General features: G+C 39.8%; 2 protein-coding genes across 9 annotated transcripts; one reads left to right on the plus strand and one right to left on the minus strand.

Moving 5' to 3' along the window:
* Positions 1 to 4,897: 4,897 nt before the first annotated feature.
* Positions 4,898 to 13,478, plus strand: LOC112294448 (uncharacterized). Of its 7 annotated transcripts, none has more exons than XM_090243753.1 (7): positions 4,898 to 5,532; positions 5,957 to 6,249; positions 6,531 to 7,675; positions 8,295 to 8,485; positions 8,607 to 11,975; positions 12,058 to 12,429; positions 12,596 to 13,478. In XM_090243753.1, the coding sequence occupies exons 5-7, from the start codon at positions 8,970 to 8,972 to the stop codon at positions 12,845 to 12,847; spliced, it is 3,630 nt and encodes a 1,209-aa protein (XP_090099879.1). In that variant the 5' UTR covers positions 4,898 to 5,532; positions 5,957 to 6,249; positions 6,531 to 7,675; positions 8,295 to 8,485; positions 8,607 to 8,969; the 3' UTR covers positions 12,848 to 13,478. The 7 variants fall into 7 exon arrangements, with proteins under 7 accessions (XP_090099879.1, XP_090099880.1, XP_090099881.1 ...); XM_090243754.1 differs by having other exon boundaries at positions 6,720 to 7,675; XM_090243755.1 differs by having other exon boundaries at positions 6,846 to 7,675.
* A 665-nt stretch (positions 13,479 to 14,143) lies between these two features.
* Positions 14,144 to 20,998, minus strand: LOC112294449 (CLP protease regulatory subunit CLPX1, mitochondrial). Of its 2 annotated transcripts, XM_024544867.3 has the most exons (16): positions 20,549 to 20,996; positions 19,105 to 20,335; positions 18,423 to 18,508; positions 18,020 to 18,105; positions 17,790 to 17,869; positions 17,482 to 17,532; positions 17,205 to 17,279; positions 16,865 to 16,942; positions 16,673 to 16,729; positions 16,358 to 16,428; positions 16,130 to 16,229; positions 15,746 to 15,850; positions 15,465 to 15,527; positions 15,151 to 15,273; positions 14,810 to 14,968; positions 14,144 to 14,529 (listed from the first exon to the last, which is right to left on the minus strand). In XM_024544867.3, the coding sequence occupies exons 2-16, from the start codon at positions 19,990 to 19,992 to the stop codon at positions 14,452 to 14,454; spliced, it is 2,100 nt and encodes a 699-aa protein (XP_024400635.1). In that variant the 5' UTR covers positions 19,993 to 20,335; positions 20,549 to 20,996; the 3' UTR covers positions 14,144 to 14,451. The 2 variants fall into 2 exon arrangements, with proteins under 2 accessions (XP_024400635.1, XP_024400636.1); XM_024544868.3 differs by having other exon boundaries at positions 19,079 to 20,998.
* Between the last annotated feature and the right edge of the window lie 2,454 nt (positions 20,999 to 23,452).

The raw sequence follows: 23,452 nt of genomic DNA on the forward strand, positions 1-23,452 counted from the left end.
AAATTATTAAATCAATCTATCCATCATAATTCCCTCCCTTCTCCCTCCCTATATCCTTTGCACATACATTCTTGAGCTCTTCTTCAGCATCATAACTATCATAAAAAATAGATTGGTATAATTATAGTTATTAAAAAATGGAATTTGTATAATCATAGAAATAACCAAGATAACAACATATTACCATCAATTGTTACAATTAATAGTAATAATGGTTTATAGAATCTATATAATCCTGATTTTGCCTTCTTTACCACTATTTAGAGCAGAAACCATGCACACTTGTTTATTTGATTGCAAGTTCATTTGCATGTGTCCTTCCTTTGCTTTGCTCTTACAAGAAACTAGCCTTGTAATTCCTTAGCCCTCTTCCTATTTTTAAATAAAGAACAGATGGAAAATTGTTGATTTTAGATTGCTTCCATCCTAAAATGAATAATTTTCTTAACATGCATCTACCATCATAAGGATCGTTTAAAATATTTGAAGACATGAAACAAAGTGAATATACTTTTGTCAACTCCCAAGGATATGTATGCTTTTAGATACCACTCCAAAGGGCCACACATTATTTTAAAATATGACAAAGGTGATGACATGGCACTAAAAAATATGGTGATTGCATTATATAAGAGAAACTCTAAAAGTTATATGATTTCTTGTACCATATATAATGAGCACTAATGTCTTCAAGAAATTAATCTTGATGGACATTTGTCCATTCTTATTCTTATGAGAATCATTATAACATTAGATATTATTATGCATATAAATATGATGCATTAAATAAAGTAGGTTTTATTTATTTATTTATATTTATTTAAAATATTTAAAATATATATATATTTTAAAAATATTATATATACAAAATCAATGGATTCAAGATGCCAATACTGCATGTTGTGGATGCAATAAGTTTTAATATGTTTTTTGTTGTTGTGGTTACTTTCCTTTGAAAGGAGATTAAGTTGTTCTTTTACAAGGTAATAATACAACTTGTTTAATTGTATAAGAGCCTTCAACTCTTCATCACAAGCATAAACTAAGATTTTGTACTAATGAATGCTATTCAAAATATCTTTTTGTCTTATTATATTATATTTATCTTATTGTTATGTATTTGATACATTTAAAAGAACATCTTGGCCAACTGCAAGAAATTCTTTCTCTTTGAATTACAAAGAAGTTTGTAACATTTTCTCGCAAATTAGACCAATATCATGAATGTATCTTTTGAGAGGGCCTTTAATATGGAGTAAGCCAATCTTTGTACGAAATTTTCACTCATGCTTGCCAATGAGGTTGTTGAGTATCTATAAAAAACTTGGATTCTATATAAAAAATAATTTGTAAAAACTTGGACAAATAGTACTCTCCACCTCAAGGACATGACTATATCATATGAAAAAGATCAATATTTAGTATTAAAGTCATTCATCAAGGTTTTTGTCAATGATCTTTGAGATGTTCAAATTTTGTTCTTCACTTTTTTGATAATATAGCTAAAAAGATCAAAACACATAAGAGCTCAAAATATATTCATGTATATTTTCATCATAGCATTTTTTTCTACAAAAGTATTAAAAAGCAAGTATAGATACATGCTCTAGATCTCGTGTTTGAAAATTTTTAATATGCTACTAATATCTTTTAATACTAGTAATCTTCTCTATTTGGGCGGTTTGACAATTACAATAGATATTTTGTCTAAATATTATATTTAGAATATGCTGAGCAATGATAAATTTATGGTAATGTCATAAACATACATATTTATTCTATTAATTACCTATATAATATGAATAGGTAGAAGTAGATTAAAATAGTTAATTTGATAATATCTTATAGAGAAGCTTTTTAGAAGCTTCATAGATGTGACTTTGAATTTATATGTATTTTTAGTTGATTAATAGATTAAAAACTTTGCCAATAAATTAGCCATATATTGTATGTATTGATAGCTTGTAGTACAAGCTAACAATGTAGAGCTCATATAAAAAATTGCTTTATAAGTTAAGATACATGTCTTGCAAGTTGATCATGTGTTAGAGGTCCTATAGAATGCCACATAGCTCCTAATTAGATAGTATATATAGAAGTAAGAGTGAAGCCTTCTTCACTCTTGTGAATGCCTTTTTAATTCTTAGTCTTGTTTTAAGAATTTCTAGTCTTCTTATTTTTAGCAATAGCCATTTTAATTTAATATTATATCATCTTTGAATAATTATCTAGTCTTTTTTGAATGATACAAGAATGTATTGATCTTTTAGTTTTTTGAGATTCATATCTTTGACAAGTAATTGTCAATTTCTATTGTCAATATCATTTAGTCAATATCTCTCTTTTGATAGCTAAACTAATTTTGAAGGATATGTTTGTTGCTTTTGAAAATCTAAATCTTATTTTTGAAGTGATTGATTGTGCATATGAATTGTTGATATTCTACCAATAGCAAAAGATATGCAAACAATTTTTGGAATTGACATCAATAATCATAGCACTCAAGAATCTAATAGTTAATGCTCCATAAGGGCATTCTAGTGGCTTGGTATGTTAATCAAGATAATTCCATGCCTGTACAAAAAGATCTATGCAACAAACACCTTTGTATTTAGAAAATGTCAAAAGAACGGCTGTAAATGTACACCTTTCTAAGAATTGCAAAGAAACTAAACATAATGTTTTTACTTATCTTTCTTGAGTTTTTTTTTTCTTTTATAATTGTTTGCATTTAGATTGCAAACAAATTTGGATTTATAACATTGATCTAGCAAATCAATTTGAATATAATTTGGAATTTTTGGTAATAATATGGTAAAAAAATCTAAATATAGTTTGAATTTGTAGTACTAATTTAGTAAGCTAATTTAGATAAAATTTGGATTTTTAGTGCTACTGTGGCAAGCTAATTTGGATTTGTTGACACACTACAACCTATATATTCCATGAATTATTGTTGTTATTTTACCAATAAAAGAAGCTTTCAATAAAATAAGAAACAATAATCTATAAATTTATATATATATATATATTTTAAATAAAAAAATAAATTATGATTTTAATAATATATATGGCATCAAAAAATAAATATCTACTTGCCCAAATTATATTATTAATATTGAAATGAATAGAAAATAGACCACCTTGTGGACAAAAAGAATAGATGGAAGAATGATATATTTTTCTTCTATGATATGTGGCCTAAACAACTTTCTTTACAAAGCATTTGATAGTTTTATGGTAAAAATAAGTTTTAAGTCCTAATGCTCACATGTTGTTGCAAAAGCTTCTATCTTTCAAAAGAATTAATACGTTGATAATTTAATTACACAAAAAGTGATAAAGCCTATTAAATAGCAATTGACGCAACCCATATGGTATGACTTCAAAAGTTGGAGGGCATCTATATATGTAAAGGTCCATAGGCATAATGCAAATGCACCTATGTACCACCTAGTAAGATTAGTGGTAGTAGTCTCCTTGCTTTGCACCACTATCCATCAAAACCACCAACTTTGGCTGACATTTGATTTTATATCTTGGATATTAGCAAAGTCTCCAATATCGATACATAAATGCAACATCTCTTTTATGTTTTTAGGTTTTGAAGTCAAAATAATTGCTATACAAATTCAAAATACAAGAACAAGAAGAAGAATTTAAATTAGACAATGACACAAAGAATGATGATTGTAATGTCTACTTCAATTTTTTTTTTTTTTTTTTTTTTTTTTTTTTATTTATTATTTTTTTCTTTCTTTTTCTTGTTCTTCCAACTAATATTAGCAATAATATTATAGTTGATAGCAACAAGAGTAACAACAATAACAATAATATTGTTGACTTAATTTTATATTATCTTTGAGACATTGTATGTGATTTCTAGTTGCAATCTAGGATTGCTTAAGGTGTCAATAATGGTGTATGTTGAAAATCATGGTAAAAGTCATAATAACTACAATGAAAATTGACCAATTTTTTTTTATTAGCTATAAATCTTGAAGTGAAGAATTAGATCTAAAGATGATCTATTTTTTAATGATAGTTATAATGGGGGGATTGATTTAGTATATACCTAGGTTGATTTAACAACTTCTAAACTTTATTGTGCCTTATCAACATAATAAGTTAGATTGTAAATAAATATAAAAACTTGTTATAAATGCCACAATGGTTGAATTCAAATAAATATAATAAATATAGATTTTATAAAAGTTCTAAGTTAATAATTTTTTTGGTATATGATAATATTATTATATTAAAATACATAAATATTATGATATTAGTATCTTAGGAAAGACCAATTTTTTTAATTTTTTTTAATATTTCATATTAGTCTTGACATTCAATATTATATATGGCTTGATGATATCAACAAGTAATTTAAATATATATGTAGATAAATTTTTAGTATTGATTATAAAAAATATTTATTTATAAATTATACAATAATAATAGTAATAGATGACTAACTTTATAGGTTTTAAAGCTAGCTAATATAAATAATAATAATAATAATAATAATAATAATAACATTTTAATATTTTAATATATATGTATATAAATTTATAATTCAAAATTTTTTACAATAATAATACAAAAGTTTTAAAGTTAAATGTTGGTTTTAACTAAAATCACTTTTTAATGAAGATTATATAGAAAAGGCTTATATCACATTAAGATTTTATAATTAAAGAATTGTAATCAAAGACTTTATAAGCAAAGCAATAATTTATTAGTTATATTGATTTTTTATATTTGAGAATCTTTATATCTACAAAATCCTTTAAAAAGATTGTGGTCCAAAATTTTTTATAAAAATTATTTGCTTAATTAATTTTTTTTTTGGAAGTTTTGCCTTTTAGATGGAAATAATATAAAGTAAAAATGGGCCATTCTTTATGGTGAATGACGCAGTTCTTCATTTTCACAGTCTGGCAGTGAGAGTGTGACGGTCCCTCTTTGCTGGACCTCATATGTGGAGGCTGCGCAATTTAACAGACATGGCTCTGCGCTCGACTTTGTTGCAGGAGCATATATTAGTGGGGTGTTGAAAAGAAAAAGATGCTACAGAGAATGCATGGGACAGCATGAGCGTCAAAAGAGCAACTGAAGGCGAATAAAGTCCAAAAAGAGGAGGGTAAGTGGCGTCTTCGTGACCGGCATCTTGATCAAGACCTTCGTTGGTTTCCAATTCGGTTAATGACCGCTGTATGTTTTTTCATTAAGAAACGTAGGAGTCTGGATCATGAGAGCTGCCATCGGCGTCGCGGGCATTGCTTTGATCCCCGCCATTTCGAGATAATGAAACTTGTGAGGGTTGTTGAAGCGACAACAATTTTGTTCCGGAAACGCTTCGGAGGGTTATACGTTTGATCAGTCTGTTAAAGGTGCGAAGTTTGATTACTACAGTTTGTTCCTGCATAATTTTCATTCTTGTGGGAGGATGTCGAAAGTGACCTTGTCTCCTGTCGCCCGAAGTGAGCAAAGATGTGTCACATTATTGACGATTGTTAGAGGAAGATGCGCTTGGTAAGTGAATACGACCTCCTTTACACTCCTCAAAGAAAAAAAATTTAAATCAGAACCAAATAGAGGACGAGATCATAATGTACTTATGTCGACTTACAACTTGTCCATTTCATATTCGCATTTGTGAGGATTCTCTTTGGTCATGTCGGGTAAGTCCTATTAGAGTGGTATACCGGAGCATAACTGATCGTTGGGAACGGTATTCGACTTTCTTTAGCCTGCTTTGCATGCGACATTTCACTGAGGTGTTCAAAGTGGTCATCTTAGTTTGTGCAGTGTCTCTTCAGCTTCGTGGTTGCGTATATTCAGCTGGACGTTGTCGGAACAATTTAACGCCAACTGGACTCTTGAATGTTCTTGGTTAATTTTCATAGACCATATTGTCCCGTCTGTTGGTATTTAAGACTTTTATCGTGCTTCTCAGGATGATGGACACAACTTTTGTCACCTCTGTCAAAAATGGAATTAGTTCCGGGGAGCGCCTGATTGAACAGATACTGCTCCTTCGATTTTTTTTTTACAAAATTCGACATCAACATCTTTGCAAAGTCTGAGAGCGATGAGAATCGGGAGATGTCAACCAATTTGACAGAGGCACTGCAAATCAAGGATCGGAAATATGACATTGATGAAGGTGATGGTTCTTTTTGTGTTCCTCAGACCGATACGAAGTTCAAAGATACGATTGGTGGCAAACAGAGCAGCTATACTTTTCAGGTAAATTTTGCTGGCACTCGGTTTTTGTTGAACACAACTTACTTCTATGGAGGAACTTGAGGGTAGTTTGATTGGGGCCTCATAAGTACCACTAATGCACAAGTCTGTGCGAGAGTTAGAGGAGGAGGAAGGGTTGAGACTCCCATGAAGTAGATTAAAAGACAGTGTTGAGATGTGCCCAGAGGAGAAACCATCTGGGTACGCCTCCGAAGCGTTTTTACTGCTCACTTCGTCACCCGTGGGGTCGAGTGTACGACTCAATTGGAGATTCATCTGTACAGAACATGTCGATGATCTCATAAATTCAACAAATGGGTGGCTCCGAAATCATATCCTTCAGGGTATTGAAATTGACGACAGGATTTGAGTTGACGTTCTGGAACCGAAGTGGACTGCACATCAGAAAGAAAATGACCATAGAATAGAGTTATATTTATTCGCAATCTCCATCTCCCTTCGATGGCAAACAGGTTGGGATTACTGAACCTGTCAACAACTCATGAGCATCACAGAACTAAAGATCACACGGCAAGCAGGAAATTGAGAAAACATGTTAGAAGCTTCTAGACGAAGATCTAATTTACTCGCGCTCACAGCGGCTTCTCAGGACGAGCATCAAACTCAGGAACCTATGCAGCGGTTTCATGGATAAGTTTGCTAATATAAAACAGTGGTGGCGATCGAGCATCGACTTAATGTAGATTGAGCTGTTTTCGGCGGAGATCCCATGTCCTAGGTAGGCAGAAGAGCAGGCGGATGACGAGGAGATGAACTGTGGTGGACTGGAGTGCTGCAATAACGGATGCAAGTGGGCAGCCCACTTGCACTGCCCTAGCAATATTTAATAATAGATTATCAGCACAATCCCAACACGAAGTCGACTTCCCTTATGTCCGCTAGTACCTCATCCGCCAGTTCTCATTCGCCACCCCAAAGTCATTCTCCCTCCGCTTCTTCATAAGCTGTATTCTCGGACCAAAAAACAATTTCCAAAGTACTATACGCTCACCACATGCAGAACTAGGCTATTTTCCTTTTGTTTTGTTCTCATCAAAAGTCCAAATTCCTCCTAAATATAGAGAATCTAACCCAGATTCCCTTCGCATGGTGTGCAAGCATGTCGCACGGGGAATGAAGGTCATCTTTGAGTTGCAGTGAGAACGGAGACACTGGACACTTGGGAGGAAATACAACCATCGGAAGGATGAGTAGAATCCAAGTAGAAAAATGATTGGGAAGTGTCCATTGCAAGGGTTTCTATGGATGCAAGTGGGCTAACCAGTGCCGTGGTTCTCGCTATCTTAATCTCATGGACCACACGAGATTGGTGCCTCGTCTTGCTTCCCGATGTTCATCCAAGGACGACTCGATCATCTCTTCAGAGCCGACTTTCCCAGGTTCTCTTCGGTAGAAATCAAAGCAGAAGGTTCGTCCCCGCACCGTTTGCATCCCAGCATTGTGGCGGGGAATTTTTATCTGAAAAACATGGAATAATGAATTCAAGTAATGAATCCAGAACCTGTCTCTGTTTCTTTTTAAATTATTCCTGGCTTATACTGAAATTATTAGGGTTACTACCGTAAAAAGAATGACATTCTATTATCCCAAATCTCCGGCACCTACTTCCCGTGAGACAGCCTTTGATTGGGTGAATCCCATGGTGCTTGTTGAGGATTAGAAATTGGCCACTGAGGATAAAAATGGCAAATATGTTTTTCGCTCCGAGTGGAACAGAGAACTGTGTGGAGAAACTTGAGGGCATGTGCAGAACGGTTTGCGATCCCCAGACCAATAGCCGCTGTGCCTAAATTTAATTATTACTGTGAATCTTTGCATGGAATAAAGCGCAGCAGAAGCTAGCAGCTTCAGTCCATGAGAGAAGTTGCACGATGCTTCATTCTGGGAGTTTCTTAAATTAGCCGAGTTCAATATTCCTCGAATCCAGTGCATCCCAAAAAATTTAAAGAGGCAGTAATGCAGCACCAAGCTGTGGAAATATGACTGCCCTGGAGTGTAATTGACATGAACCCAAAAACTGTAAGCAGGATTCCGAGTAGGACATGGAAGAGAGCTTTTATTTGGCAGGACCAACACTAGACACCCAACCGCAAGTCGTCAGTACTGGAACAGAACTTGACCGATCTCCCACATTTCAAGCTATCACATCAGCGCGTGAGTTAGCATTGTGGACGGCCACAGCATCTTTCACTGCTCACGGCGCGATCAACTGACCAGGGTGGGTAATATTCAAGTAGTCGTCGCTCCTCGTCGGTCCATTTTCTGTCGGTTTGCTGCTGGTTGAACCTGTTTTGCGTTTTAATTTGTGCTAGGTTTGGCTGGTTGGTTTTCTGTTTCAGTTGTGATTAAGCCGGAAGGCTTGCGGGCTGCTCCGTTACGGACAGGTTCATTGATTCAGCCTATGTAGGTTCAGGAGCGTTGAAATCGTAGAGGGTTGTAGGGTTATTGCTCGCTGATGAAATGAGGAGCATGCGAGGTAGAGCACAGAGGATGAGGGGTGAACTCACTGGTGGAATGCGGGGGAGGGCCAAGGTCGGGTGGATGGTTCTTGGATAGGTTTGTACAATGAATGAGAGCGTTTGTGTTATGTGAAGGATTGGTGCAACCTGTCCATACCGATGCCCCTCTGATAGTTTCCAGAAGCGAGACACTTGAAAAATTTTCGTGTCTAATTTGGGGTACTGCATGGTGACACTGGCTCTATGGAAGTGGAGCATGAGGGATCATCAACACCTCAAACCTCCGGAGGGCAGTCTTCGCAATTGCCACTTGAGAAGGAATCACCACCTCCAGTGTTGTCGGCTACTAGTGGTGTAAGTGCTGCGAGGTTATCATCATCATCTGGGTCTGTGTGGGAGTCGACCGGTGAGAAAGGCCATCAAGCCACCTCGTTCGCGTCGCCTGCTATTCCTCCAAATAATCCTCTCTCCACTCAAGTTCGCCCCAGTCGTGTATTCAGTGAGTCCTCGGAGCCACTCTTTGAACCCGATGAGTTGCCTCGACCAGCTGATGAGAGTGTAGATTATGAAGCCGGCGCCAAGGAAATCTTGAGCACCTCACCAGAATATTTTTCCTTAGAGCATCCGACTTTTGTCGCTGTAGTCGAACAGTTGTCACCTTCAATCATCCTGCCTCATTCTGCTGCGCAGGACTCGCAAACCCTCTCCGATCTACCAGTTTCCAGCACATGCTCAGATACTGTAGTTTCCTCAGGAATAAGATCTAAAGAGTTGCAGGTCTCATCCTTACAACTGAGCTTGTTCAATTCTGCCATTGTCCCTGAGAAACAGACATTTGAAGGTCTCTCAGTTGAGACGAGTACTCCCCTTACAGCACACTCTCATGGCATGTCTTCGGAGCCTCCAACACCTGGATCTCCCCCTCTTCCTTCTCAGACTTCTCCTGCTCCCTCCCCAGCGCAGCTTCACGACATTTCCGAGCCGCATCGATCACCCTCTCTCAAGGTTGCCAGCACTGGACCATCGCAGTCCACGTCAACTTCCCCGGTAGCTTTGAGTTTGCCACGGCGAGATACCACTGGAAGGTATTCGTTTAGGGAATCGGAACATCAAAAGAGAAGGAATCAGCCTGCGCTACTGGGAGGTCCATCGTCGTCTAGTCGGGGGAACACGACTGAAGAGAAGAAAGCTGCCGAGAATGATTTGTCGTCATTGGAAACCTCATCAAAAAACTGCGATGTATACATTGGACTATTCGGGACGGACCTCTTGTTGGCTAGATATGCGAAGTGGATGCATGCGGAGCTGGAGTCCCACGGGACTTCATGCTTTATCGCCGACCGGTCCTTGTACTCTGAACAGCGGAGCCATGACATTGCGCTGAGTGTTCTTCATTCAGTTACTTTTGGCGTGGTCCTCATCACTAAGAAAGCGTTCCGGAATCCGTATACCATCGAGGAGATTAGCATCTTCCTGGACCGGGGTAATCTTGTGCCAGTGTTTTTCGATGTAGCTCCTCCTGATTGCCTGATGAGAGACATCGTGGAGAAACGAGGGGAGATTTGGGAGGTCGACGGCGGGGAGCTTTGGAGTGTGTACAAGGGGGGTGAGAAAAGCTGGTCAGATGCCGTGGAAGGGCTGTTGACGGTGGAAGATAGGCGCGTGGAGGCGAACTGGCGGAATTGGCGAGAGAGTATTCGTCAAGTAGGAAGGTTGGTCGGTTCTTCATTGGGACGACACAGCGCTGCGGACATCGAGGATCAACGAGAAGCTCACGAGGAGCTCCCGTGGCCAAGAAATGCGTACTTTGCAGGGAGGGAAAAGGAGTTGAAGGTAGTGGATAAAATGTTGTTCTCTGGTGGCAATGCTACGACTGTGGATTCATCAGGAACAGTTGCACAAACCTTGGCACGCAGGAGCGACGACTCCAGCAAGGCGGAAACAGAAGACTTGGAGGCCACTCGACTCTCAAATTACGGTGAGTCTCACGAGGAGATTGTTGTGTGGCCTTATCAATCCTCAGGTCAATTCTCAGGACTGTGCAGGGATCCCTTTCAGACCCAAAGCCAATTAGAGCGAGGAAGAGAAGGCTTCAGTGGGAACTTGAAGGAACATTCTGGTTCTCGACGAGGAACGTGGGGACGGTCGTCACGCGAGCAAAAGCGGCGTGATTCTAACGATCGGAGAGGAGAAAATGACAAATTCAGGTTCAGTCATTACTGCGTAGTGACAGGAGCTCCCGGGATCGGAAAGTCCGAGCTCGCGTTAGAGTATGCATACAGGAATGCGCAGAAGTTTGAGATGGTACTGTGGGTCAATGGGGAATCTCGATATCTCCGTCAAAACTATCTGAATCTATCCAGTGTCTTGGGCGTGGACGTGGGTTCCACGGAGAATCAGAGTCAGACGGGTAATACTACAGGAAGGGGGCGAGTGATGACATTCGACGAGCGAGAGGCAGAAGCTGTGCAGACGATTAGACACAAATTGCAGACAGACATTCCTTACCTTCTCATCATCGATAACTTGGATGCTGAGCGCGACCCTTTGGATGGACGGGATCTTACAGAACTTCTGCCACGACCAGGAAGCGCCACCCATGTCATCATCACGACACGTCTACCTCGCGTCATGCATTTTGATATTTCTCTGGAGCTGCCCCACTTGTCGAGCTTTGAAGCGCTTACTCTCATGCGCGACGGGAAGTGGGAGGAACGATCCTTTTCCGTGCAACAGATCGACAAGTTCAAAGAATTTGAGGATAAGCTTGGTCGGCTTCCGTTTGGGCTTGCCATAGTGGGGAGACTCATCAATGAATTCGATATGAAGCCCTCGGAGATTCTTGCAAAGATGGGGACGGTAGAAACCAAGAAATCGTCGTTTACTTCTAATTCCATGGGTAGAGACGATATGGTTCTGCGCAGTAATACGTTTCTGGTGAAACTTTTGGACGTGTGCTTCAATCTCATGGCTGGAGGAACCGGCGCCAAGAGCCTGGCAGTTCGCATGGCGTATGTGGGAGGATGGTTTGGACCCAGCCCTTGCCCGCTCTGGCTTCTCGCATTGGCTGCGAATAAGCTTGAAAAGGAATTGGGGGGACGGACGAATTTTTTTATTTCAATGTTGAGCTGTTGGATGTCGACATCGAATGGACGCTCCGAGGCCGATGCTAGAGATCTTTTGACTAGGCTCGGACTTGCGCGCGCCTCTGCTCGGGATGATAGTCTCTACTTCCCTGACATCATACAGGTGAGGCGTCCGTATCCATTGCTTCGTCGGTGTTTGGTATCTGAATGCATCATCTAATGGGGTGTTTTATTGTGACTGGCAGTCTTATTGTCAAATGCGAGGAGGTGAACCTGCAGCGCGGTGCTTCGTGCGTGCTGTTCGCAAGAGTGGCAGCGTTGTGCTCCATTACAATCACTTCTGGGCCGCAGCCTATCTAGTGCTACGATTTGGCAGCGAGCCAGCCGTTGTGGAGATGCAGGTGCCGGATCTCATTATTTTCGCCCGGCGTCTTGTGTTGCCTCTCGCACAGCGTGCCTTCAACACTTTCTCCCGCTGCTCGGCTGCAGTTGAGGTCCTGCACCTGTGCTACGTGTTGTTGGAGGAAGTTGAGAAATCGTACGTCTCGCAGATAAATCAGGACCGGTGGGATCAATCTCTATGCTGGAGATCCGGAAATGCTGGCCCATCGCATCAGGTATGGTCGAGTTTTTCCACGATTCCACAGAAACAAGTGTAATATATTAACTGACATCTTCTTTTTAGTGATGATCTTAGACTTACAGACTTAATACCCTAAGCCCGAAGATGGAATATACTTGAACCTTAGCTTTAAAGCCTCTTTGTTTCGTACTTTTCTCCAGGTTGACGAGTACGAATGGCGAGACCTGACCCTTCTGAAAGCCCACCTTCTGGAATCTCGAGCCAAGCTCTTGATGCGAGGCGGACAATACGACGCGGGGGAGGAGCTTTGCCGCACATGTATAAGTATTCGACTCGTTATGCTGGGAGCGGATCATCCTGAAACCCTCGCTGCCCAGGAGACCTTCTCTAAAATCAAAAGTGCTACAGAAGTTCCACATAAACTGCATCGCAATCTTTTAATTCTGGATTAAACCCCACTTCTTCTTTTCTTCCTCGTCATGATTGCTTGCTTCTTTTCTTCCTTCCTTCCTCGTTATTTTTTCTTTTTCTTTTTTCTTGGGACAAGTTGATGCAGAGAACACAGGGATGGTGATCAATTATGATCCCACCGTCTTTCAAGCATCAACCAGTCAAGGACGTTCGAGTTCTGGGAATGAACGGAGAGGACCCAACACGTCCCTTCCTGAACCCAGGAATGGTTCAAACCTTCGGTTACGATGAAGAGAAATGTTTTTTTTTCTGCAGTATCTCATGAGTAACGAAGGTTATTGAGCAATATGCCGTTTCAGGTTGTGTTTGTGCTCCCAGTACGTGAAATGGAGTTTTTTTCAGCCTGAAGGATATTATTTTCATCAAACGGTTACCTCATTGGTACTGAGTTAGACGGTGTGTAGAAAGAGTTTATTCATTTAGGGTTGGGTTCTTCTGAATGGGCGGTGGTTTCCATGAAGCCCCATGAAGAGAGATTGATGGAAGGGAGAAGAGCAGAGAAGTCGTCATCAGTTATTTAGCGGATCAATTGAGACGTTTGTAGGTTAACATTCATGCCGTAACTGTATGTAATTGCTTGTTACTCATGACTTGCATTGGCAACGCTGTCAAGGCTCGGGGAATTGGGTAGTTGTATGTTAATTTGTGCGTTGATTACCAGCATCAGATATCAACAAGATACGTGATGAGAACAATGAAAGACTGAATGGATAGTCTTAAAATACATGAGCTCTACCCCATAATATCAGACCGTGTACATCGTAGCAGTTGAAGTGTAAACTTCCAGTAAATTGCATGACGTGGATGAGTGTTGGTGGAATCCAATTATAAAGAAAGCTAATTTTTAGATGTGCAGTAACAAAATACTAAAATGCTCATCGACAGACACAGATCCCATTTCAACTATTTCTAATTACAATCTTTGCAAATTAATTGAATTTTTACATGTTAGCATACTACCCATCCGCATTAGAAAGTTCGAGCAAAATCTATCACTACTGTGAAAAACAAGCTACACAACGATGTGGACACATATCCTTGTGCGAGATGTCTGCCTTCAGTTGCAGGGAGGTCCATTGTTGATGACAATTAGTTCTTGATGGATAACATGTGTTGTCTATTTCATACAGAACAAGAGCGGCTGCCAAATTGCTACTAACTAGTCATTACTGCCACAAGCTTTAGAGAAGCTTGGGAGAACCAATAAAACAAGATAAATAATCACTGACAATGATTAGCAAAAGTCAACAGTAAGATTCCATCATCACGCAGATATCTGGGAGTCAAGAAAATTATGACGTTTTCTTAAGGGCGAAAAATCCACAAATCTTTTGTATGGATTGAAATATCAGTTACTTCAGTATCACGTTAATGAGTTACCAGCCCTGGTTAAACGGACCCTATCTTTGATTAATAAGGTCTTGTTGAACTCATGGGCAAGTGTAAGAATATTAAGGCTCTTGATTGCAGGAACAACTTCACTGGCAGTAAGAACTACTAAAAATGAATCCAACCAATACTACCATGTATAGAATAATCAATAATGTTAGTCTTCACTCGAAACTGTACACTTGTAAATACTAATTTACAAATTTACCGCCCTTGCAGCCATGTCTGCATCCGTTTCAACTTCCTCTTCTTCTGAGGCAACTTGTGCTCCATCCTGCAGCAGTTAAAATAATAACAGTCAATACTAGAGAAAGCGAAAGAGGAATACTTATCTAATTAATACAATGGCACCTCCTGCCACTTATCTAAAGGTGCAAGATGTCGGAACAAGAATGATCTCATGAGGTGGAATTTTGGAGCGATGGGCTTTAGCCTCTTTCCGTATAGACTCATCTAGTTACAAAATCCACATTATACACATTGTGTTGGTTGTAAATCTTGAGGTCCAAAATCATGGAGGTGCACCGAGTATCAAAATCTGCAGTGCACTTTACCTCGCTTGGTGTTTTAAGATTTCTCAAATAGAAGTCCAACGCACCCTTGCCACGCAAAATCTTTGCACCTTCTCCGTTTCCATCGGGTGCGCCCACAGCATCTTCATCCAGTACTACAGCATCTACCTGCTCACCTTCGTTCGAAATACTATCTGGCACCTAGCAGTAGTCGCAAAACAAGTCAACAGTAATCAGTTGTATTGATGAATGTTAACACAGTCATGGCCTCATTATGGTTAAGCATATCGGTTTCTTACTATGAAAGAATCAAAAAAACAAAGCTCTATTACTGAAACGTTTGATCCATGCACACTACAATGTATAGTTTGAGGAAGACTAACTTGGTACATAGCTTCAGTGAGTACAGTTTCCAATGTGGAACGTAACCCACGTGCACCAGTGTTTTTAACCACGGCCTTCTGGGCAATCCTCCGCAAACCTCCTTCTGTGTAATGGAGTTTCACCTAACAGAACCAGGCACGGATCTACCGCGTTATTGTTTATGATTAAAAAAAAGAAATACAAAAAACAATAATCATTAAAACGTGTCCTTAAAATCACCGCAATGGCTAATTTTCCAAGTACATGTTTCTAAAATTTCTGCTAGATAGATTTTAACTACAGAGCACAAATAGTTCAAGCACAGTGTACTTACATTGTTCATCGCAAACATCTTCTTGTACTGTTTACCAAGAGCGTTCCGGGGTTCAGTGAGGACCTGTAAAATTAGAGCCATCGTGAATGAAGATTCTTCATTATTCTATTACATAAAGTGTGTTTTTTTAAACTTATAGCAAGAATGTAGAATGACAAAACTAATAATATACTCGAAAGTGCCACTATCAGAGTACTCAAATAACGTAATGTGCCGTAAATCCTGTGATAGTCATTCGGTCTCCCAAGGAGAGTGCACATCATACTGACAATGGCAAATACCTGGACAAGCTGGTCTTCGTCAAGTGCAGAGAGACTGACTATCACGGGAAACCGTCCGATGAATTCAGGAATCAACCCATAAGAGATCAAATCACTGCTCTCTACCTGCACGAATTAGTCAAAATTCACTTGTCAAGTAATCTGTAACTTCAAAACAGGCATGTGCTCAATTTCCTACTGAAAAGGTTCAACAAAGCAAATCTACATACCTTCATCAGACCTAGAACATGCCTAAACCATGGAAAGAAACCTGAAATTGAAGGATGTTGACAAGAAATTTCTGCAGGCATGAAAAAATGCTCGAGGGGGACGGGTCCAATTTAAAAGCCACTTTTAAATTAAATTACAAAGGAAAAGAGTACTATTATTAAAGATGTGAGGTACCGTCTCAAGCAAAGATGAAGTAATGGCGGCGTCGATCAGTTTGTTTCCTCGCATATTGGCACGAACAGGTGCTCCAAAACCAATTGATGAATCTTGCTTCCTGAAACAAGAAACGAAGGTTGAAAGGCATGAGGGTTTGATAACACAACAAAAAGTTATCAAAAAGAAGACAAATAAATCATGAAATGCTATTCGTTGACCTTAACACTTGAAGATGAAGAAGCCTACCTTTCTGCAATGCTCTTCTCCAATTCAACGAAAGCACCTCCACATATGAAAAGAATGTCTTTGGTATCAATCTGCACAAACTTAACTGTTCACAGAAATATACAACCAAAGTAGGAGCTTACACTGAAAGATAATGAAGAGACCAGACCATAACATACATTTGAATTGCTCATTAGAACGCAGAAAAACTTCACAAAAACTGACACAAATTAGGCACAAACAACAATTTTCATTTCCAAAGGCAGAGTTGCAAGTAAGAGAATGAGATGAAAAATGGCATGCTCCGAGGGTAAAATAACATATGAAACACAGTACCTGAATGTGTTCTCCTCTTGGATGTTTCCGTGCCCCTTTCTCTGGGACATTCACAACCTGTTTCAAGGCACACTGAATCAGGATCGAAACTAGTTTCCTTCGTTATCCCCTCTGGATACCTGCATTAGTGCTTGGCAGAAAATATAGCAAGAAACTGCAGAATTGTGAGAGAGGACAAAAGAAGAAACGTACAGTGCCTTCAAGCATCTTCAATAGTGCCTGCTGAACACCTTCACCAGATACATCCCGACTAATATTTTTACTCTCAGCCTGAACCATACACTGAGTGTCAGTATTGAGTTGCGAAGCTGCATTCAAAGAAAATTATAACTGAGGGCGTGAAAGTCAGTAGAAAAGGGCAGAAACGGTTACTCAGTATTTGTTTGTTCTGATACAAGCATTTATACACAACTTTTACGCCATCCAAGAGAACATCCGAGTCCTGCCCACTGTTGTGCTATCTAAAAACAATTGATCTACTCTACCAATCAAGAACTAGCCAGAAATTCGTACTAGGATAAAAAAAGAATACCTTCTTTGTGATTTTGTCCACTTCATCAATGTAAATGATGCCTTGCTGGGCAGCAAGTACGTTAAATTCTGCTTCCTGTAGTAACACATCCAACCGTTCAGCAAGAGAGAATGCCTCGTAGATATACCGCTATGCTTCAAGCACATGCTGACCTAGTTTCGTTCTACACTTTCTAAATAGTAGTATATCGTAACTCACACACAATAAGAGCAGGTTAAGTTATGAGGAAGAATTGAAGAATATACATAGTCACTCTCAGAGTACATAAGAAGCGTACCACTAGGAGCTTGTAAAGTATAGATTCAACATCCTCTCCTACATATCCTGCCTGAACAGAGTCAAAACATTCCATGAATAGAAGGATTCCCACAATATCTTAGTAAACACGAAGTTTTAGGATCAGTAATCATATGAAATTATGAGATAGTTGCCAATGTGGTTTATCTCAAATAGGTAAAAGACATCAAAACTTCTGAACCCAACTTCAACCTCAGGTCTGGGAAAAAGAACGGCTAAACTTTTTTCTGCGTAGAGCTTTACTTAGGACGTAGCAAAACCTTCAAACAACATGTTCTGATCAGTTACCTGCGTGAGACTCGTAGCGTCAGCAATGACGAAAGGTACATTTACAAATCTAGCCAAGGTTTTGGCAAGCAATGTTTTACCTGTCAGAGAAGTACAAAATATCAATATTCTTTTGGGTTATGTCGCCTGGATAACGAAAAGCAATCTCTGGTTTCAGACTTAGAGAGTAGCTAAAGTATGTGCGCTCAGCTCCCAAAATAAGCAACTGCTGAACTAAGACTTTAACTCACCAGATCCGGTGGGACCCATAAGGAGAACATTACTCTTCTCCAATTCCACATCATTCTCTTCACATTCAACTTCGCTCACACCAAATCTGCAGGTGCATCACAAGAATTTGAAATCGGTATCTCACAATGTACATTAGTAACTCAATAATCTCTTCGACAGTCTTAACCAGCACCACCTCTCATCGAGAGCGAAATGTCCTGATTGCCGACTATTATATGCCAGTGATGTATATTCACAGAGCGTAATGAAGCACCTCCACATACATGACGGATATTCATTGCTTCACTATTTTGGAAATTGGTAATCCAAGTAGAATGGAATGCTAATATATTATGTAACAATAGCATACGAGACAATTGCACTTGTACATGAAGCAGAACGGTGTGTATCATAAAGAAATACCCCTCATTTGTGGGTTTCGCATTGCCTTTCCGCATGGATTCAAAGTAGATGCGTTTGTAATGGTTATAGACCGCCACGGACAATATCTGCAGGGTACCAGAATTTTAGTTCTTGTCTGATCGAATCTAAAATCATTCCTTCTGCTGCGAATCTTTCGAAGACTGATCTTCCACGACATAATTCCCAGCCATAGAAGTTTCTGAGTAAACAGCAGGTTAGTTCATTATTGACTGAGTCTTGAATACACAAACCCTTGCAACTGCAATCGATTTGCTTCCCAATCATTAGAAGACAAGTTTGAAGAGGTGAAAAAGACGTCCACAAAGATCCTCACTCATCCACGGAGTGTGACAGAAGCAAAGGTTTTTATCCACAATGCAATCCAAACAGCATCAAATACGTTGAGTATATAAACCTAAAAGCGGTCAATTCAATGTTGCTGTACAACACTAACAAATGTGGTAAAAGTAACCAAAATACCAAGATGAAACAGACGAAGACAAGCTATCCGAACAAGCAACCATGACATTGAAAATTACCAACATTCTGATAATACATACTAAAGTTAGCAACATCAAACTAACATTCTGAATTATTCACGATGACTAACATGGCACTTGGCAGAAAAAAGAAAATTAGTGGTTCTGCACACATACGATGAGGAGGTGGAATGTACACGTGCCTTCTTAGCCTGCTCCTGTCCAACAACAAACTTGTCCAAAGCTTGACAAATTTCTCGCGGGGTGGGAAGGACTTTCCCAAGGGAAGAGCCGCCCCAGGAGTCTCCAGAGCCAAACCCACCACTTGATCCTTCTGAAGCTCTAGTTCCAGTGAGCGGCCGGACAAGGTTGGCGCTGGAAGGGTAAGAACCAGCAGCTGCTTGTACAAAATTTGGAGGAGGTGGAGAAGAAGGATGGGACGATAGACCTGCACCTAGCTGCCAATGATGTGGCTCATCACGATTCAATGGCCTTCGGGAAGCGTGCCATCGAGAAATACGTTGTACAGTTTCACGCAATTGCGCACTTTCTGCGACCGATAGCACCGATATCGAGCCTCCGGAAACATTTTTTGTACCCTGGTCTTCTGTATTTTCAGGTGCCCCCTCAGGCTCAATGATCGCAAGAGATTCTGCGCCTCTACATTTAGGGCAAGTCAGCACCGAATCAAAGGTGTAGACGGACGCCACTGGGGCAATTAATGGGGTGCTGCAACTCGCGCATACAGAATGGGCTTGCAAACCCTTCGCTCCACGTTTTTGTCGTCGTGACCCTCCTTGATCATGAAACCTGGCCACTTGCGCTTTTCCCCTTCCAATGGAATTGTGGTCCACTTTGAAATTACAATCAGTAACCTGGAAAGGAGCAGTAGCTGGCAATAACGTGCTGTACGAGCGTATGAGTTCGTGCTCACAATGTCGAATGACGGAGGTAGAATCCACCTGTGATCTCCCAAAAGTGTGTGGAGAAGCTAAATGCCAACTGAATTTCAATTCCGGGCTTGATGTCTCGAAGCATTTACGACAATTGGTGGCAACATTACTAAACCTTCTCCACCTCGCGGCAGCCATTTGGCAGTAGATTCTGTAAGCAGAAAGTGGTCTTCGTGCACGTAATGAAACACAAACTAGATTAAAAACCCTAACACAATGGGTAAGGTCATGGAGAATGGGAAATAAAGAAGAATTGAGAACTACTTATCAATCCAAACTATAAACTGAGGCGGAATGCTTCTCCATTCTTCTTCATCTTAATCTCAACGGATCGCCAACAGATTGAATCTGTACATGATTGAGGAGCAATGCTTCCTTCGTAATGCCAACCACCGCCCCGTCAAATTCTTCTTCCCTTAATCGTAAGCGAGGGACTGACTTGACACATAATCTCGCACCAGAGTCACGCTCTACCCTTCCACTGTCACGCAATTGTTCCTTCATCAGAACCTCCACCTTGATGAGAACGAATCAACTTCGACCCCGAAAAGGAAATCCAACTCCAGAGCCGACTGACCAGAGATGGGTAAGAGATTCAGAGAACTTGAAAACTTGCAGTCGACACTGCTCACTATTCACTCTTCAGCAATCCTTGACTAAACCTACGAAGTGCACCGGGGAAGGCCTAATTCACCTTAACAGTCTTCAGCATTCAGTCAAATGAGGCCGAAACGACACAACTCGCAAAGACTCACATACGGGGTACAGTTCAAGCTTTTGAGCCATACCAAGGTATTAAATCCTAAATTCTCCAGCAATCATGGTTCAAAGGCTGCCTAGCTGAAAAGTAAAAAAGGATCGGCCTTCAAAAAAGTCGAAGGAATATTGAAGTCTATTTTGGACCAAAAGCTATCTCGACTCTCCTCATTGCACAAAAGATCCGGCCATCCATGGCCATCGCCAAAGCAATTCCTTAAACCCGGACTTTTCCTAGACCACCTCTCTGACCTTCACGCTAAGGAGGACTCAAGAGCCGATTTGGGTATTGAAGTCAGTTCATGCTGTTGAAAAGAGTGGCTCGGACTACTGCCCCAATGACAATGAACACTTTTGCCCCATCCCCAATGATTTGCTCCTCTCCACTGGACCACCCAGATGCAGAAGGATGAGATGACGTGGCTCCATTCAGAAGAGAATCTCTTTGGTTCTTCGGAGAACTACAAAGTTTGGGAATAAACATGTTTGGAAGTCAGTGCAATGCATTCCCGAATTGGGCATTCGTGACGCGCGAGAGAGCAGTACCGCAGCTCCAGTCTGTCTGTGACCTGTAGGTTATACACCTCCTGTCTTATCGATTAAAGCCCAAGCTGTTTTCTGAAATGTGGGTGATTGGGCTGCGGAAAAAGCTGACGATGATCAAGGCTTGTTGAGGGTAGGCTGTAGACCAGTAGGGACAAGCCTAAGCGCTTCGCTTCCTACCCCAGCGAAGGCACATCTATGGAGGATGTGAGGCTCTGTGAAGTCTCATTACCACGTCGGTGCAGATTTTTACTTCACAAGAACTGTTGAGATTTAACCACACGAGCGATTATGATAAGTTTCTTGACAATTTAGTGTTGGGACACTCTGTCGCAATTCGAGAAACCAGTGGTAAATAATACAGATTAACAAGAAATAAAAAACAAAAATCGGCAAAATCACCGTGGTTTTAATATATGCTCACACAGAACCCATCGTCCACAATCTTCATTCTACCTTCCAAGATTTTTCTACCTGTAGAGACGAGCACAATGAGAGCAATGTCAAGGACTTCTGTGTAGCCTGTAGAAAAGTTAGCCTCAAGGGAAGAATATTGACAAATGAAGAGGTAATTAGAAGGGTGTCCAGAGAAACATCATTCTGTTTGTTTTGGATTAGGTGTCCATGCGTGCATTTCTCCGTAAGCTGCAAAGCTATCCCAAATGCGAATGGCGCTGAACTCGCGCAACCGATTAGAGTCCACTTCTCGGTGCGCTGTGCTTATGTTTACTGTTTCACTCAGCATCCAGGTCATTTGTAGACATTTCATTCCGGAGGTCTATACCCGCCTCATCACGTCAATCTCTTCAGCATGTGAAAGCAAATGACCGCTGCCAAAATACCGTGAAGGATTGCATTGGAGCCGATGTGCATGTAGCAAGTCTTCACCCAAACATCCTCAACAGTCAGTTTAACTGAAGAAATGCGCCGGCGATGTCTTGACAAGCAGATATCGTACATGGAAAACCTTGGTCCAGTGATTCTATTCTAACGCAACGAGCCACAACTTTCCCTTCCCATTGTTCTGATCTCACCATCGCAACAGCACGAAACTCCAATCCCTGCAAAATCCTATTTAAACCTACGGCATAGAATTTCGATGCCAAGAAGTCATGTAAATCAGTTTTTATTGGCTCTGGATAACCACCTAATAGCTTGTTTTTAGTGGTTCTGCTTCTGTGATAAATGTTATTAGTTTTGTCTAAAATCAAATAGATAAAATAAGTAGTTCATTATTATAGTTTATCATTAGATAAGAAAATGAAAAAGAACATTGATCCAAATCTTGTCATTATCAATAAGTTTAAACCATATTATTTTCTAAACAATCTCCTGATGTTCAAAATTGACATTATCTTTTCCACATTCTTAAAAATGGTACCAATTTCTATTTACAACAATGAAACAACATTCAATTTTATCTTTTTTTTCTTCCTTCCTATTTTAGTAGTCAACACCTAACAATGAATCTCTCTTATTCCATCTAATCTTATTTAGTATATGAAATACTATTCAACAATCTGAAAGTATATATTGTCTCCATATATCTTGACATTTCTAAATTCAATCATTCTTTATCTCTTCTTTGTTTGTGTTAGGAACATAATCCTTAGAACCTTCTAGAGACAAGTTTCTAGAACCCTCTAGAAGCAAGTCTCTGGAACCTTCTAGAAGCTTCTTAGTTGGCAGAAGATATTAGAGACATAGTCCTTAGAACCTTCTAGAAATAAGTTTCTAGAACCTTCTAGAAGCAAGTCTCTGGAACCTTCTAGAAGCTTCCTAATTGGTAGAAGTTGCTTGAGAAGCTTCCTAAATAGAAGTATGTATTGGAATCGAGGCTGAAGAGTTCTTCAGTCTCGACAACACATCTCTTGGAGTTCTAGCTCACCTCTCTGGTGTTGTTCTCATTTGATTAATCTATATCTTGCCAGTTCTTCTTGAACTTCTTGTTAGATCTCGAGTCTGTATTTCTGTGTCCGTGACAGTTTGTCGAGACTGCACTCACCTCAGATATTAGAGCTAGTTTCTTCTTTGTTAGAGTGTGGATTACCCCTCTGCTTGGAAGTGTACTAGCATTTTAGAGGTTGCAGATTACCCTCCTCTAAACTGATATTTCTTTTGTTACAATATTGGAGTCTTATTCTTCTTGGAGAGAGTGGATTATCCCTTTTCTTGAAAATCTTAAGGCATTTTAGAGGTTGCGGAGTATCCTCCTCTAAACCAATATTGTCTTCTTGTAGAGTCATTTCTGTCCTTCTCTTAGAATGGCCGGGGGCCAAGACATTAGTATGACGAAAAG

This window comes from Physcomitrium patens, chromosome 17 (genome assembly GCF_059467195.1).
Source record: "Physcomitrium patens ecotype Gransden chromosome 17, ASM5946719v1, whole genome shotgun sequence".
NCBI lineage: Eukaryota > Viridiplantae > Streptophyta > Bryopsida > Funariales > Funariaceae > Physcomitrium > Physcomitrium patens.

Coding starts and splice junctions, on each gene's coding strand:
- LOC112294448 (XM_090243753.1), top strand. CDS start 8,970: ATGGAAGTGGAGCATGAGGGATCATCAACACCTCAAACCTCCGGAGGG. Junction 11,976..12,057: donor ACTTCCCTGACATCATACAG/GTGAGGCGTCCG, acceptor TGTGACTGGCAG/TCTTATTGTCAAATGCGAGG. Junction 12,430..12,595: donor ATGCTGGCCCATCGCATCAG/GTATGGTCGAGT, acceptor ACTTTTCTCCAG/GTTGACGAGTACGAATGGCG.
- LOC112294449 (XM_024544867.3), bottom strand. CDS start 19,992: ATGGCTGCCGCGAGGTGGAGAAGGTTTAGTAATGTTGCCACCAATTGT. Junction 15,528..15,745: donor ACGAAGACCAGCTTGTCCAG/GTATTTGCCATT, acceptor CTAATTTTACAG/GTCCTCACTGAACCCCGGAA. Junction 14,969..15,150: donor TCACTGAAGCTATGTACCAA/GTTAGTCTTCCT, acceptor GACTACTGCTAG/GTGCCAGATAGTATTTCGAA.